A 17,964-nucleotide genomic window follows, 5' to 3' on the forward strand; every position below is an offset into this window, starting at 1 on the left:
AATTAAATAATAATAAAAGCACTCTTAGTAAAGGAAAATTTATTATACATAAAAATTGTTCCCCATTTTCTTCTTATGATTTAAATTTTTTTCACATTAACAGTCTAAGGATAAGAATTTCTTTGAATTTATTATATATAAATTTGTTCTCCCATTTTCTTCTTATGGTTTAGATTTTTCTTTTTCACATTAACAATTTAAGCAATGAAGGATAAGAATTTCTTTTTTTTTTGGAGAGATTAGTATACTCCACACCCACTTTACAAATTTGTGGAAGGAAGTGAGGGGTGAAATATGGAAAGTGGTTAAAGCCTCCAAATAGATACCAAAGACATTCCTCAATAGCTTTATCCCTCCTCTCCTTATTATTAAGCATGTCTTCCCACTGTCCAAGAACCTCACCACGTCCAGAATCGAATCCAAGGTTTCTAAAATCATGGTAAGAGACGCGTTTTGTCGAATACTTGGTGTGCGACTTCTTTCGTTTGGGAATACTCTCTTTTGAAATTTCAAGTTCCATATGAAATAGAGAAAAACTTATAAGGATGAGAGATTTCATTTAAAAAAAATAGTTGTCACAATTTTGTTATATTTGTTTTTAGAAGATACAACTCTATTATAGTAATTAGTTGACAAAGATATTATAAAATGTATCTATGTATTTCGAGGAGATAAATAATAATAGTGTTAGAATTTTCATATCTTTAGTTATATATTTTTTACAATGATTTCTCTAACGTGCATCTTTTATTATCATTTCTCTCAAACCAACTCAAGATATGGAGGATATTCTCTAATCCATCATTGGCAAATTAGCCAACCTCCAAACCTAACTTCACACCTCACAGGAAAACCATGAGGTTTGTTATCAAACTTTCGAGCAAACTTTAGAAGAACGCCAAGCCGCTTTGGAATCAAAACAAGAGACAATCACTCATACTCTTACTGGCCTTATCACCACCTTATAATCTCAAATCACCTCTATTCCCCTTAATGTTGATTATGTTTCTCATTTTACCAACTTCTCCCTTGATGCTACATCCTCCATCACATCCCCTGTTATAACTCACACGCTACTTTCACTACTTCAACAACCACAACTATACCTCCCCATTCATCTTTTCCCCTTCCTTCTCCCACAATACGACCACCCAAAATTCAACTCTCCTTCTTTGTTGGTTCAAACCCTTTAGACTGGTTATTCCGAGCTGATCAATTTTACAATATTCCCTGGGACTTTCATTTAAATATGGTTGCTTTTTATATGCGAGGTGATGCACTGAGTTGGTTTAAATGGATTTATCAAAACCACCAACTTATTGATTGAATTTCTTTTAGTAGAGCCTTGGAACTACATTTTTTACACTCAACATACGCTAATCACCAGACAAAGTTATTTAAATTGTGCCAACACACCACAGTTACAAAGTACTAAAAGACATTTGAAAAACTCTGCAATCGGGTTATGGGATTAACTCCTGAAATGATACATAATTGTTTCATCTTTGGCTTTTTTCCTGAGATTCGACGGGAATTTGTTGTCTTACAACCCACCTCCATCACACAGGCTATGTTCCTAGCCAAGCTTCTGGAGTAAAAAATTACTGATTCCAAACGTCCATTACAGTTTTTACCCACTTTACCCCCAACCATTCACTCATTTGTTACCTTCACCACGCCCTTCGACTTCCACTTCCACACTTCCCCTTGCACCTCCCTCCATTCCTATAAAAAAAGCTTACATCAACCCAACTTCAAGAACGTAGGGTTGTTGGATTGTGTTACAATTGTGACGAAAAGTTTTTCCCCGATCACAAGTGTTCAACCCACCGCTTCCTTCTTTTATTGAGTGAGAAATCTTCGTTAGTAAACCATGTGAAATTGACAACAACACCCCCTCAAACCCTGAAACCGATACCCATACATACATCCATCTCTCCTTTCAAGCTTTATCAAACACTCCCTCAACCCATACTTTTAAATATGAAGGCCCCATTGCTCACATTTCGGTCACTATTTTAATCGACTCTGGTAGTTCCCATAACATATTACAACCTTGCCTTGCCTCTCACCTCCAACTTTGCACCCTCCCTATCACACCTTTCTTTGACATGGTGGTAAATGGAGAACAAGTTCATTGTTCTTCATTGTGTCCCGATGTTCAAATTTCTATACAATCCCATATTTTTTCCATTCCTTTTTACTTTCTCCCAATTAAGGGTGTTGATGTTGTCCTTGGTATGGATTGGTTTAGGTCCTTTACAAGCTGATTTCTCTACCCCTCACCTCTCTTTTATACACAACGATTCACCTATTACCCTAAATCGCACTACTCACCTTCTCCGTAATCAAACCTCTTTTACCCATCTTTGCCACCTTCTACATACTGATGTCATTGCTTCACTACACCTTCTCATTGTTCAACCACTTTCATCACCCTCACTTCCAACCAATCCTTCTAACCATCATGATATTTCTATGCTATTAAAAATGTACAATTCCGTTTTCTCCCTTCCCCATGGATTACCCTTTCATAGACCCCATAACCATCATATTCCCCTCATTCCCCAATCTTCCCCAATTAACATTAAATCTTACCGATACCTACATGCTCATAAACACATCATGACTTCCCTCATTCAAGAAATGCTACAATAAGGCATTATTCGTCCTAGCACTAGCCCTTTTTCCTCCCCAATTATCCTAATAAAAAAAGATGGGACTTGGCATTTTTGTGTAGATTATCGAGGCCTAAATGCTATTACAGTCAAAGACCAGTTTCCTATTCCTACAATTGATGAATTATTGGATGAACTCACTACAACCAAGATTTTCACCAAGTTAAACTTACGCTCTAGTAAACATCAAATAAGGTTTCACCCTCCAGACTGTTACTAAACAACATTTAGAATGTACGATGGCCACTACTAATTTCACATTATACCATTCAGTCTTGCTAATGTTCCTTCTACCTTTCAAGCAACCATTAATGAATTACTCAGGCCACACCTACGACACTTTGTCCTTGTTTTTTTTAAGACATTCTCATTTACAGCAACTCCATGTCAGAACATATTCAACACCTCACACAAATTCTTTATCAATGAATCTAAATGTTTGTTTGCAACCACCAAGGTCTCATACTTGGGCCATCTTCTTCAAGATGACATTGTTTCCCCATACCCAGATAAAATTCAAGCCATTCTACTTTGGGCCTAGTCCTACATCCCTTACCACCCTACGTGTATTTTTGGGTATCATGGAATTCTATCGGAAGTTCATTCGCGATTATGCCACTCTTACCTCTCCACTCACAAATTTACTAAAATAATCAAAGTTTACGTGGAATACAAATACACAAAAAGCTTTCATACAAATGAAAAATGTCCTAACTACCACTCCAGTGTTAAGTCTCCCAAATTTTTCCATTCATTTCATTGTTGAAATTAATGTTTCCAACATAGCCATTGGCGTCGTGCTGTCCCAAGACGGACATCCCATCATGTTCTTCAACAAAAAACTTTGTCCTGAAAGCAAGCTAGTTCAGTCTATGTCAGAGAAATGCTAGCTATAATAGAAGTAATGAAAAATGGCGTCATTACCTCATTGGTACTCACTTCAAAATTATAACAGATCAACAAAGTCTCAAAGGGCTACTTACCAATGCATGTCACACGCCGGAACAACAAAAATGGGTCACCAAACTGCTAGGGTACAACTTTGACATCATCTACCGTCCAGGCCGCCACAATCAAGCTGTTGATTTCTTATCCCGACCTCCCAAATCCCATTTTCTTGCCATATCCTCCCCAATCCCAAACATTGTCAAAGAATTACAATAGTATTATAAGACAATCCAATGAGAAGAAGAAGTGCGCAAATTAATTTCTTTACATAAAACGTCCTACAGTTTCCATCAGGAACTCTTGTACCATGGCCAAAGCCTATATGTTCCTTCCATTGACAGGTTGCACTTCACCATAATCCCTGAGTTACACGCCTCACCCACAGCAGGCCACTTCGGTATTAAAGCCACCATGGCTCGACTTGCTGCCTCACTCTTCTGGCCAGGCATGTACCGTGACACCAAATCATACATCAAACAATGTCTTCCCCGCCAACACAACAAGCCCATAAATCAAAAACATTTGTGATTACTCCAACCCATACCCCTACCAAATAAATTATGGGAAGAACTAACTACAAATTTCATCGCCCACTTACCTTCGTCTTATGGACACAGAGTCATCTAGGTAATCTGTGATAGGCTCTCCAAATCATTCCACTTCATTGCTCTTCCTACGTCCTTCAACACACCCAACTAGCTAACCGTTTTTCTATTGAGATTTGCAGGTTACATGGAGTTCCCAAGTCCATTATTTCTGATCATGATCCTGTTTTCCAAAGCCGTTTTTGGAAGGAATTGTTTCACCTGCAAGGTACAAAGTTGAAGTTCAGTATTGCGTATCACCCTCAGACAGATGGACAAACAGAGATTGTCAATCAAAGTTTAAAACTTTACCTCAGATGTTTAACCAGCAAAAATCCAAGAACGTGGTACTAATACTTGCATCTCATTGAGTTTTGGTACAATTCTTCATACCATTCCGCTATCAAGACATCTTCGTTTCAATCCTTGTACGAACGACCATCACACACAATGTCAAACTACGTTCCAGGAACCACCATAAAACCAAATTTGAAAATGACACTACATGACCGCACACAAATGCTTCACCAATTGAAAGATACATTGACACAAACCCAACAAAGAATGGCGCAGATAGCCAACCGGTCACGACACCACCACACTTTCGAAGTAAACGATTGGGTTCTTCTCTGTCGTCAAGCTTACCACTAAGTTTCACTCACTTCCAAAACTCACTACAAGCTCTCACAAAGATTTTTCTGCCATACCCCACTAAGCATCACATCAGCGAAGTGGCCTATGAACTCCTCCTACCACCATTCTTACACATTCACCCAATTTTCTACATATAACTACATAAACCCTATCACGGTCAAACTCCTCCCCCATCCTTCCACTACACGCAAGATTTGGAAATCCCACCCCCACCAGCACACAATCTCCCCACTCTCATTCCAAACGAAGAAGTAAGCTCTGATACCCCAACTACACCACATAACTCTTTAACCACGAACTCACCTAACTCCCCTGTAGTTTTAGCATTTAAGGACACACGACTTTCATCGACGTTCCAAATCCCACCTTCACTTGCACTAATGACAATGGACCCACATGCTTCTGCAAACTCAATTAAATATCCAATTGTATACCACTTTGGCCCACATGCTTCTGAAAACATAACTAAGCATCCAACTATATCTCACTGTCCAAATGTTTTTCCCATCTAGAAGTTTCTAAACCCAAATGCTATGTCTCCCATCCACACAAGTAGCACACTTCTTCCCAATATGACCTTCACACAGCAACCCAATCTCTTGCCTTCAATCCAACCAACCATTGGACCGACCGAAATCCACACGCTGAGCACACTTAAGAACAATATTAAATTCCCACATCAGCCACCTACTTTTCCCTTTATCCACCTAATCAATGAGCCCAACGAAATACACATCCCAAAGACCATAACTCAATGCCCAATCTCCACTCCTACCCAACCACCCACAACATGATTAAGTTTCCTTTTTATGACCATAACAGTACCGCCCTTCCCTGTAGGCCCATCCACCAACCTTGAGGACAAGGTTCTTTCACAAGAGGGAATGGACAAGCCCAAAACATCAAGGCCCATTTGAAATAGAGAAAAACTTATAAGGTTCAGAGATTTCATCTAGAAGGAAATGAGTTGTCACAATTTTGTTATGTTTTCTGTTAAAAGTTACAGCTGTCTCATAGTTATTAGCTGACAAGGATATTATAAAATGTATCTGTGTATTCAGAGGAGACAGAGAATAATATTGTTAGAATTTTCATATCTTTAGTTAGTTCTTTCTCGTAGTGGTTTTCCTTACCTGCATCTTTTACTACCCTTCATCCCTCATCGTAACACTCTTTTTCAAAATTTCCTCAGGACAACGTTTCTTTAAGTTGGTCTCTGTTTTAACCCTATCGATTTATTACGAAGAAGTAGCCTCTATTTATTTCTTGTGGGATAACTTGGTGGTTTCTCAAATATAAAAATCATGCTTGTATTGGGAATAACAATTTAATAAGAAAATGACGAAATGTCTCTTCTCATAATTTTAAAATTAAAATATATTAATTAAAAAAATATGTATACTTAAAAAAAGTTACAAGAAAAAAGAACGATTACTAAGAAAATCTATATCGTTATATATTATTATAAATACAAATATTTTATTTGAAAAATATTATATTTTCACTTTTTAATATATTACATGTGTAGTTGAGCAGTTTAGAAAGGTAAAAATGAAACAAGACATAAATTTCTTTATAATTTGAAATTTATGATTAGCTAATTTGAACTTGGAGAGAAAAAGTTTATATATATATTGATTTTGTTAAATTTAAAAGAAAAGAAAAGTGACAGTGAAAAAAGAGCATGTTAGTATTAAGGATTATTGAGAAGAATGAAAAGAAAAAGGTGAATGATTAGTTGAGGAGTAGTAGTAGGAGATTTGTACAAGTATGGGGCATTGGAAGTGAAAGTTGAGTGGACCACTCTCACCCAAGAACACGCCAATCCCAATCCCAATCCCAATTCCTTCTTTTATGTTTTTGTTTTAACCCAAACGCAGGGTTCGGGACCACCAAACAGTTCCGCGTGACCTCTGTCTCCCTTTCTCTATCACTCTCTCTCTGTCCAACAAATTGCTTCAGCCGCCGGCACCTCTTCCTTCCTTCCTTCTCTGTTCACCACGCATCTTCATTCACTGTGCTCATCTGCACTCTTCTCTGTTTTCTGTTCTGTGCTTTGTTCTGTCTTCTGTTCTGTGTTCTGTTCGGTTCCAGCCCCACCACCCTCTACCTCACAACCCCTTTGGCCCGCACTCCTAAATCTTGTGCAGTACTATGTTGTGGTCCATGAAACCTCCTTAGGACACGTGTCGTTCCTGGGTGCTCACGTCGTTTTCGGGTTGGGTAGTGCCTAGCCCAAACTACTGCTACTACTCCTCTCATACGTTCGTTTCGGCCTTCTGCCCAGAATAATGCTCTCTCGTTTTTTAAGAAAAAATAATCATGGAATGATTAGTTGTTAAGTAAAGTAAAAGCAAGTCACAAATAAAAAAAAAAACATAAAACTTATATAATTTTATAGAAATATATGATAAAAAGAAATATAAAAGGTTTACAGATTAGTTTTTCTTCTTCTTCTTCTCTTTCTACCAAAGATAGAAGTATAATTCTCTTCCTTTTTTTACGGTTTTTCTCTACCCTACCAAACACTCACACAATAATGATTCTCCCATTGTTATAAATTAACAAACACCTTTCACCCACTTTTTTTCAATTTCCTCAAAATGAAAATAATAATATATTTGTATTTTTAAAAAATGAGAAAAAATGTTGATTGACATTTTTTTTGTGATTAATATTTTGTTTAATAGTGTATTTACCAATTCAAAGATTAAGTTAGTGAATGCACTCTTTATGTTTAGATGGTTTAAAGTTTAAGATTTCGTTTAATTTTTTGTGAAATAAATGAAAAAAAAGAGAAAAAAGAAAGGGTCTTTTCAAGTTCTGGAAAAACAAACATGTAAAATTATTTGGCATGGATGATAAACATAAAATTATCTGATAATGAATGTAAAGTGTAAATGTTGATTGAATTAATTGAGAATATCAAATGATTATTCAAATATTTAATTCATTCTGAAATTTTCATATCAATAATTAGTTTGAGTTGTTGCTTAATTGAACTATATAATTGGAGAATGTATATGAAAGATACATTTTGAATAGTAAATAACTTTTGGAGTGAGCACAATATTTTTTTCTATTTTATTTTTATTGTTGTGGTTGGTAGAACGAAAATAAATAAGATGTAAAAGAATATGTGATCAATAAATTGAATTTTAAGAGTATTTGAGAAAAATGAAAAAAAAAATGACAGACAAATGAAAAAAAACATACAATCGATTTTTTAAATTATTAATAATTGGTATATTTATATATGTTTCTAGGAATTTTAAAATGATTAGAATACATAAACTAATAAAAGAAAACACTTTTGGTCTAATAAATTTCTAAGTTTTAGGCGGTGAAGTATCAAAATTATATGTACAATACAAGGATAAGCGTATTTATTAAAGTATGTATTAATCGTAAATAAATCACATAAAAATTAGGTAATGTGAGCACCAATGATCCATTAGATACTACAAACAAGACAAATATACGTCATTATAACAATATTTATTGCATCAAAATATCGAACATTTACTTCAACATTGGAGAATCTTTTGCAGGTGCCCTTCTAACCGAAAATCAAAGCCCGAATGAATGAAAGAAGGATACTATACTACTGTCTCAGAGCCCCTCTTAGGAGAACAAGTCTTATTTCACTTAAATGTATTTAAAAAACAATTCTATATATTAATGCATTAAAACACTCTTTAAAGATAAATTTGTGAAACTCACACTCATAACGAAGATAAATAATACTTCTCATACTATTCTTGATGCTGCAAATTTAAAACTAACACATTAATATTCAATATTAGAATCTTTTACACAGGATTTTGGAATTGGAATTGTTCTTATTTAATATGTTATTGAAATTTTAGATTTTCAACTATGATTTGAATATACATAGAACCGTGATTATATATACTATATATGATGATATTTTTGAAAATAATCTTCATTATATTTTCATATTTTTATTTAAATTTATTTATTTTATATATAACAGTATAAATACAAACACCAAATTCAATATCAATGCATTTAAAAAATAATCAATAAAAAAATATCAATACAATTAAAATATATTTATTGACTACATATCTTCTCATAATGGAAACTGAACTTAAAAATGATTAAAATAAACATGAGAAAGAGCAGAAGAGAATCTAGGAACAAAAAGATAATCAATCCAATCCAATGAGAGTAGTAGTGGTCACAATGCAATTAATGAAGATTTCAAATAGCAAGGATACAATGAATGGTAGAGGCAATGAACAACTAGGGCAATTCTAATGTGTACCTACCACAAGAACTATCTTAGTCCTAATGGTAAAGGCTTAAGGGAGAATGATCAAGAAAGAGGAACATAGGAAAATCAAAGAAACATAAAGACAAACTATTTAAATCAACTTCATCTTGTACAATGTAAAAACCATAGACAGTTCTTAATTAGTATATATAATGACATTTAAAAACAACTATTATCCTAGATTAAATAAAAATCATCCTCACATTATAGATATAACAATAGTTAAAAGATAACTTATTATATGTTTAAAGGGTGGAGTGTGAATGATTGATTTAGTTTTAAAATTGGTATAATAGAAAAATAACAGATTTGAGTATAAAGTGATTTTTTTTCCCTAAACTCAAGCCTTGATATATATTTAAAATATCAACATTTTTTTGTTAGAAAAATTAATTGAAAAAACCAAACTAAATTTTTGGCAAAAATAATTACTAAAGAGATATTTTCTTTCCAATCTAAAAAAATGCTTGTATAATAACCAATATAAAAAGGGTCCTTATATCTATATTACATATAACTTCCTATGTAGATATTATTACTATCTTCTTATTTTATATTTTGTATGTGTTTTCTTAACCATTTTTGAATGACCAAAATTTAAAGAAAGGAGTCGATTTTGAATGTAGTATTTTCTTGTGTGTGTTGTTGGTGATTTTTGTGGTAAGAGAATGTAGAGGAAGAAGGTGAGTGAAAAAGTAAGTTGTGAGTTCCCAATAAATAAAGGGTCCTTTGGTGTACCTATAATTCTTGGATTGCTTACTATTTTCTAATCTCGCGCCAATCCCTACAATGCACCTACCATCACCTATTTGCCACCCTATGCTCTACCTAAACACCACCTAGTACCTTGTCTTACCCGTTTCTCTTTTTTTTTCCTTTTTTTTATTATCATTCTTTTCTGCAGTGCGACTTAGGATTTAGGACTGTTTCATTTCTTCTCAAACACACGCATCTTTCAATTATAATAATTTTGAAACATATCTTTCTCCATCTCAAAACAAAACAAAAAAAAAACAAGACAACACGTCGGCACACTGTGTCCTCTCTCCCAACCATTTCCTAACACCAAACTCCAAATAGGATTATTCTATTGCCATAGTTAAACAATTAATAAAATAATTATAATTATTGTGTAGTTATTAGCTGCCTCCAACATCATTCATCAAACCTTGTCTTATTACACCAAAATCTCCAATAAGGTGGCACCACAAATCCTTCCACGTTATCACCAATCCCACCCTCGATCCTCTCCCTCTCTCTCTCACCCTCTGCCTCGGTCTTCGCGTCAAAACTTCGAAAAGTCTTCCCCCCACACCAAATCCCTTTTTCTTCTTCTTCTTCTAACCACTCCTCTCTGATGCTTCAAGCTGCGTTTTCACTGTCATGAAATTCAATTGAACGTCCTGGGACTGGGAGATGCAGTGAAAGAGAACACGAGATTAAGCAATTGGGCATCCAAAAATAATGGCTTTTCACGACCATCTGGCACATGAAATCACGTTTCAGTCGTTCACGGAGGAGCAGCAGATGGGTCAGGGCAGAGACATGCAGCGCCTGCTGCCGCTCTCCGGCGGAGCACCCACGTGGCTGAACGGCAGCAACGCGGCGACGCTTCGGCAGCAGAATTTCCTCCACCTGCAGCCGGAGTCGGGTACGGCGCAGCAAAACGACGACGTTCGGGGGGGCATAGATCGGAACCGGACGGAGAGCAACTCGGAACCGGACGATTTGGCGGAATACAAAGCGGACATTCTGGGACACCCGCTTTACGATCAACTCCTATCAGCTCACATCTCGTGCCTGAGGATCGCCACGCCCGTTGACCAGCTTCCACGGATCGACGCGCAGCTTCAGCAGTCTCAGCGAGTCGTTGATAAGTACTCTAGCCTCGGAAACGGCGTCGTCGATGACAAAGAGCTCGATCAATTCATGGTTAATTTGCTTCCTCTCTCTCTCAAAACCTATAATTGTTTGCTTGCTTATAACTTCATCATAATCAACTATCAACCCTACTCTATGATTAATGTTTTTGTTTTCTGTTCCGCTAATCCACTTTCCAACGAGTTTAATCATTTGATATGAGAGCGTGTTTGTTTCCTTTTGGTTCTTGTTTCTTTCTTTTCCAAACTCAGCTGCTTTTGGGTTGTGTGAATTTCTGATGCTTTCACTAATGTCATTCAGCTAGCATTCAGCTATTATTAATAATTAATGGCTTCATGTAATAAATTTAGTAATATCTTCCAAGAGGGTACTATTTTAATCTCCCACTTGAGTGCATTAATCATCTTCTGCTTATTTTAGTTCTTTTTTTTATCTCTTTGTTTATTGTATATTTATTTTTTGTTGACGAAGTTTATAAATGCTCTTTCTTAATGGCAAAGGTCAGCTCTTTTGTGTTTCAATCTTTTCCATATACATTTTTTAAAATTTTACTGTTTATTCGGCTAAGCTTAGAGGACCTTCCCGTCCTGATTTTCCGGAATTTGTTCTCTGCAGTTTGAAAAAAATAAAAGAAAGGGTAATGTATGTCGATTACCAGAACAGTGACAAGATTGTATGAATTCACGAAATGGACAAAAAAAAAAAAACAAGAGAGAGAGGGAGGGAAAAAGTAACATTTCTTCTACAGATTTGACGGCTGTACTAGTAGTGAGTAAATGAATCTGATTTGTTTTGGTGTAATGTAATAAAGAGATTGAAGGGTGCATGATCGTATTCCTTTCAATTCAATGAGTGTTTTCTTCTTCTAGAATCTTAATCACACATGTGTTACACTTGTTAATTCTTTTTTGTCTGAAAACTTAATGTGGTGGTTACGAATTACTAAATTCTAGAAGCATATGTTTTCACATAACAACTGGAAGGAGCTCTCACCATGTTTTGTCGCCCATTCCCCATTGTATACGTTACTGGTTTGCCAACTAAAAAATAATGAAGCCATGGGACCTAAGTCGTTATTATAGTTGTCTTCCAGTGGATAGCAGTTGGTGTATCTATTTATTAGTTCACGCATAAATCATTCCTACTTTCATTCCTTTCAGCCTTCAATATTCAAACCTCATAATCACTTCACACAAGAGAACCAAAGATGATGAGCATTATAGTATTAAAATGTTTTCAATATTTAATTAATGCCTATGCTAGCTTCATTGATCGTGACATATTCACCAAGTACCTTCAACCAGTGAGTTAGTAACTCACAAGAAAAAGATATTAGAATTGTTGTAAATTTTACATCAATTAAATATTAGAACATGGGTGTAAATCTTATTTTATAAAATAAAATAGTTTTATAATATTGAATTAGACTTAAAGTCCACTTCTAAATATAATATCAGAGTCATTTAAAGTTTATCATATCCAAAGAAGTTTATTATAAACTTAGAAAGTCACTTATTATCCTTCTAACTATAATATATAACTAGATACAAACTTCATCTTTTAAATTTGTTAAATTAGACTTAAAAATTCACTTTTTAGTGAGAGTTACATGTTGAATTAACATATACCATTTTCCCTTCTTCGGTATTTTTAATTAGTTCCCCATGATTGAGTTCAGTTTTCAGGACGTAACCTTGTGCTTATTTCACATGAAGCTCCTTTACAAGTTTTGCTCTTGTTTTTGTTGTAGACGCATTATGTTATACTGCTCTGTGCTTTCAAAGAACAATTGCAACAACATGTCCGTGTTCATGCCATGGAAGCTGTTATGGCTTGTTGGGAGCTGGAGCAATCTCTACAAACCTTGACTGGTACGTTTCAACTATCTCATAAATCTTTGTTTGGATCCTCCATGTTAGTTAGTGTGCTTTATAAATTGTTACCCTCTTTGTTTGTAAAAAGGTATATGATGAAAGTGGAAGAAAAGTATAATTAGAGGAAGAGAGATGAGTATATTTCACTAAGACAAAAATATGATGATGTTATGCATAAAAGTTGATTGAATAAATTAAATCCGAAAAAGGAAGAAAGAAGTTCAGGAAACAAAAATGATAAATAAAAGTCCGTCATCATATCATATTGATAATGATAATTATAAATGTTAAAAATAATAAAACAAACGTATCTTAAGCTTTAAAAGAACGTTTTTAAACTGGATGAATAATTGAAAACCAGGTAAAATAATGGTTCAAGATTAATACTGTAGTTTTTTTTTTTTTTAATTTTACCATGATGCCATAGGCAATAATGAGTAAAAATATATTTGTTTGAATATATTTCTAGTTCGAACTTATGTTTAATATTTTCAAAAAAAGGTTATTATTTATATTACTTCGACACCCAATATTAAACATTTTTTTTATAGGTAATATTTAGCTAAAAAAAAAATCATATCCATCTCTGATCCTTAATAATATTTTTTTTATAAATAATATATAAGTAAAAGAAGGAGGTATTAAGATGTCGAAACTCAAGTACAAAAACTGCATAAAAAAAACTTAAAAATAAGGAAAAGACAATATGCTGCCTAAACCCTAGACTCTGCCAAAACTATTTGGAAAAAAATATATTTTATTTTATTATAATATTTTACTAAAAAAAGCTGTTGAATATTGTTATTTTTTACTATTTTAAAGTGTGAAATAAACGTTATTCGAAGAACAATATTGGCTTTGGATTAATAGATAAAACTTTTCCAACATTCCATTTTGAACCAGTTTACTCGAATTTCATACCAGCTTTTAGGCTCAGTTTTCTACACTAAAAATACCACTCTCGCGTTTGATTCCCTGTTGGACTGGTCTGACCAGTTAGTCCACTACCATCTTAGCAACCAGGTTTTTTAGAGGAACAATGCTGCATGCTAAAAATATTACATTTTTCTACGTTTTATTTCTTTGATTAGACAAAAAATGTTAAAATGAGTACTTTCACTTTATCATTTAAATAATTAAGGTTTTAATAAGTTTCTAAACCACACACATTAAGACTTAAAAGCCTTGTAAGGGTTTTCCCTGCATGCTATAGCGGGTTGATGGAGGGACCAAGCATGCATGCAGGAGCATGTCATTGATCTTTGAGCTTTAGCATTCCATTATTCACACCATGTATAGAATGTGTTATCCTTTCCATCATTAGTTATTTGGTGCATTGCATGCATAGAATAGATGGAAGATTTAAAATGAAGGTATATATATGGTGCATGAACAGGTGTATCCCCCGGAGAAGGAACTGGTGCAACAATGTCCGACGATGAAGAAGACCAGGCTGAGAGTAATGCCAACATATATGAAGGAAGCATGGACGGCGCTGATAGTCTCAGCTTTGGACCTCTAGTTCCCACCGAAACTGAAAGATCTTTGATGGAGCGTGTTAGGCAGGAGTTGAAGCATGAGCTAAAACAGGTAGTTAATTAGGAATACAAAACCTGGTCTATGTGATATTGTTTTAGCAAAAAGTTATATAAGGTTGGAGATCGATATTAATTACACATAAAAACTTTTCATGATATATAATTGGATAAACTTGGTTGTATTATGTTATCAGAGAATATTTTGTGTTGTAGTTATCAATGGCCGAGTTTGAATTTTTTTACAAAACTTCTTGATCTCGAACAGGGTTACAAGGAGAAGATCGTGGACATAAGAGAAGAAATTCTCCGAAAGAGAAGAGCCGGGAAGCTCCCAGGTGACACCACTTCCCTTTTAAAAGCTTGGTGGCAGTCACATTCCAAATGGCCATATCCAACGGTAAGTTTACACATTAGCACCAATCATTGCTTGCACTTAATGTTTTTTAGAAGATTTGTTTAAAAGAAAAACTTATCTTCCAACGTATTTTAAAAGCATGTAGAGAATATTAATAAACTTATATTACTCATTTGCTGTCTAGTCATGTGTGGACCATCTTCATTTTTAACTTTGTTATTTATAGTTTTTAGTGCCAATGATGATGAGGAGATAACTATGAAAAGGATAAGATTATTATAATGTACCTAACTAAGGATTAATCTATACGTATTTGTTGGTATTGTTGGGCTTTTGTCTCATCGATGATTGCTGATACATTTAGTTGCACTCGTGAATGTTGTTTCAGGAAGAAGACAAGGCAAGGTTGGTGCAGGAAACAGGCTTGCAACTAAAGCAGATAAATAACTGGTTCATAAATCAAAGGAAAAGGAATTGGCATACTAATCCTTCGTCTTCTAGTGGCTCCAAAAGCAAACGCAAGAGGTGAGTTCGTAGTTTATTAGCCTCTTTTGTATCCACCACATCATGCACATCATGCATTATAATTGGAATTATTTATATCTTGTTTGGATAACACACAATAATTAATAAACTCTACCCCACAAATTTATGGTTATAGTATGAAAAAAAAGTAAAAGCAAGCTTTATCTTCATCAAAAATCAATTGATTATTTCTCATAATGAAACTATGTCAAACATATCCCACAATCTTTTGACCCGGTGGTTGTAACTTGTAAGACTTATCTTGGAACACAGGAGTTTGATCTGTATGGTTCTATGATTGTTTTTTTCATTTATTTTTTGATAGACAGTTTGCTGAGATACTTTGTGAATCATGTAATCTAAACATACATTTAGATGCTGAATGTTGTGTTTCTTGTGAGCAGTAGTGGTGCAGGTGAAACAAGTAACCAGAGCTTCATGTGAATGGACACTGATTTGAACAGGGAAAATATTATGTTTGGCTATTCTTCAGTTTATGCAACAAAAGAGAGGAGCTTACAGGGAAAAGCATGAAAGTGAAGTGTTGGAATATGATGGTAAAGCATAATTTGTGATAGCAACATGTATTTGGGAGCGATTAATTACTTGGTTGGTTGAATTACAGAAAAACCTAGTATTGCTGTATATGAGGCTGCTGAGTTGATACCTGATATTGTTGCAGGCATTATCTATTGGGTTCAATGGGTATCTTTGAAAGTATGCTGATACGTATTTGTAATGTATTTACCTCACTTCACAGTTTTTATTTTCTTTTTGCTTTTTAATAAAAAGCGAAGAACTGTTAGATCGTTTTGATTGTTGATATGATGAGAACTTTTCATCTCGTCATAATTGAAAATAAAAATATATTTTTTTTAAACAAATCAATTTTAAAATTGTATGAACCAAATTCAAATTGTAAATTGATTCTTTTATATTTGTGGTTCTCATCAAAGTAATATTCTTTTTATCCCAATCTCAGTGCGTTGTATTCGTTATTCATAATCAATTTTAATTGTTATATATATATATATATATATATATATATATATATATATATATTCAAAGATGATTGCTTTTGAAAAATTAATTTTTTTATTTGAAGAACAGTGCAAACAACAAAGCAACTTGCAAGTATTTGTCTCAAGCAAGCGGTGGAGGCAAAATATTTTCTTCGAGCAACGCAAACATTGAAAATACAATTAAGTTTTAATTTTAAAAACAATATAATAAATTTAGTCAACATTTAAAACATGTATATTTTGTTTAAAATTATATGTATATTTATTTCCTGTGAAAATATATAAATCAAAATTCAAGTTCTTGTAAGTTAATTTTGTTTAGGCTGTCAATGTTCCACCATTTTAAAATTAGACAAATACGTTTTTCAATGATTTTATAAGTTTGATGGAAAATAATCAATTTCGGTATTTAATTGATCATTATTATAAGGATTAAAAATTATATTTGTGATTATCATAATTTTAATGCCTTATTAAAAATATGAGTAAATTTGAACTTTTTAATTTAATTTTTTAAAAATAAAATAACAATTAATGACTTAATTCGAAAAACAGTGACGGTAAATAATGTGTGTAAGTTAAAAACAATGTAACAAACAAATATAAATATTTTCTCGAGTCGTAATCATTAATAAAAATAAATTGCATATGAACATAAACAGTATATAATAATTTGCAGAGTTGAAAATAAAAGGGAACGAAGGCAAATGATCGAAAATTGTAAAATGATTCATGAATTAAATGAACACAGAAGCTTCAATCTAAGTCTAAATTTCGAGAAATAACACGATTCAAAAGAAAAAATAAATAAATTAAAGGAATTAAGAATACTAGTGTAGATAAGATTAACAAGACAATTGAAAGAACAAATGAAGCATTGAAGTATACAAACTAATAAAAAATTTATTTATGATGATTTCTTATGTCAAATTTATTTCATGTAACACTAAGTGATATGACGAAATTTTATAATCATGAAATTATTTTTTGTGTTCGTTCAAATTTTTGAAATTCTCGTTTTATTACTTAAGCTTTTTCTCAAACTCTAATATTGTGAATTCAATGTCGTTAGTCAAGCACACACTTCCATCTCTCAACATTTTATTTTTATTGGATAAAAAGATAAATTTTAACTACCTCAAAATTAATTGTTATTTAAACTATTTTGCTTGATATTTAGTTTGACGATAAGATTAACAATCAAATCCGGTTTACCATATGGTCATCAATTTAATTAGTAATTGATGAATCATTGCTCTTTAACTATTTCATTAGAATCTTAGTTGCGTTGTTCAACTCTATGAAATAACTTGGAATGTGTAGGAAAAGTAGGATTTGAAAACAATAAAAGTGAAATATTAGTACTTTTAATGTTTTTTTACTTATTCTATGAATCAAAAGGAGAATGTTGTCCCTCTTTTTGGACCTAAGTTAAACTTTAATTGGTCCATCCATATAAAAGACATTGTCAAGTGGGTAATTTGACTGTCGCAACACATATGTTAAGAGTGATTGGTGATGTGTCTAACATAGTAGACTTCGAATGTGTTTATTGAGTAAGTCATTACTCAATCTATCAAACTCAGTTTTTGTGCACATCATTTT

At 33.4% G+C, this 17,964-nt stretch overlaps 1 protein-coding gene and 1 long non-coding RNA gene across 2 annotated transcripts; one reads left to right on the plus strand and one right to left on the minus strand.

Moving 5' to 3' along the window:
* Positions 1-3,318: 3,318 nt before the first annotated feature.
* Positions 3,319-5,451, minus strand: LOC137823078 (uncharacterized). The gene is made up of 3 exons (XR_011083054.1): positions 4,523-5,451; positions 3,662-4,432; positions 3,319-3,527 (listed from the first exon to the last, which is right to left on the minus strand). It is a non-coding gene; the product is annotated as an uncharacterized lncRNA (long non-coding RNA).
* Positions 5,452-9,913: 4,462 nt separating this feature from the next.
* On the plus strand, positions 9,914-16,146 carry LOC137822941 (homeobox protein knotted-1-like LET12). Its single transcript, XM_068627969.1, has 6 exons — positions 9,914-11,096; positions 12,796-12,916; positions 14,316-14,509; positions 14,723-14,854; positions 15,201-15,337; positions 15,742-16,146. The coding sequence occupies exons 1-6, from the start codon at positions 10,629-10,631 to the stop codon at positions 15,779-15,781; spliced, it is 1,092 nt and encodes a 363-aa protein (XP_068484070.1). The 5' UTR covers positions 9,914-10,628; the 3' UTR covers positions 15,782-16,146.
* Positions 16,147-17,964: the final 1,818 nt, after the last annotated feature.

Source organism: Phaseolus vulgaris, chromosome 9 (assembly GCF_000499845.2).
Source record: "Phaseolus vulgaris cultivar G19833 chromosome 9, P. vulgaris v2.0, whole genome shotgun sequence".
NCBI lineage: Eukaryota > Viridiplantae > Streptophyta > Magnoliopsida > Fabales > Fabaceae > Phaseolus > Phaseolus vulgaris.

What these genes read in the sequence shown, in the direction of transcription:
- LOC137822941 (XM_068627969.1), top strand. Translation starts at nt 10,629, where the DNA reads ATGGCTTTTCACGACCATCTGGCACATGAAATCACGTTTCAGTCGTTC. An exon ending in TGAAGCATGAGCTAAAACAG is followed by an intron (nt 14,510 to 14,722) that starts GTAGTTAATTAG and finishes GATCTCGAACAG; the next exon opens with GGTTACAAGGAGAAGATCGT. An exon ending in CCAAATGGCCATATCCAACG is followed by an intron (nt 14,855 to 15,200) that starts GTAAGTTTACAC and finishes ATGTTGTTTCAG; the next exon opens with GAAGAAGACAAGGCAAGGTT.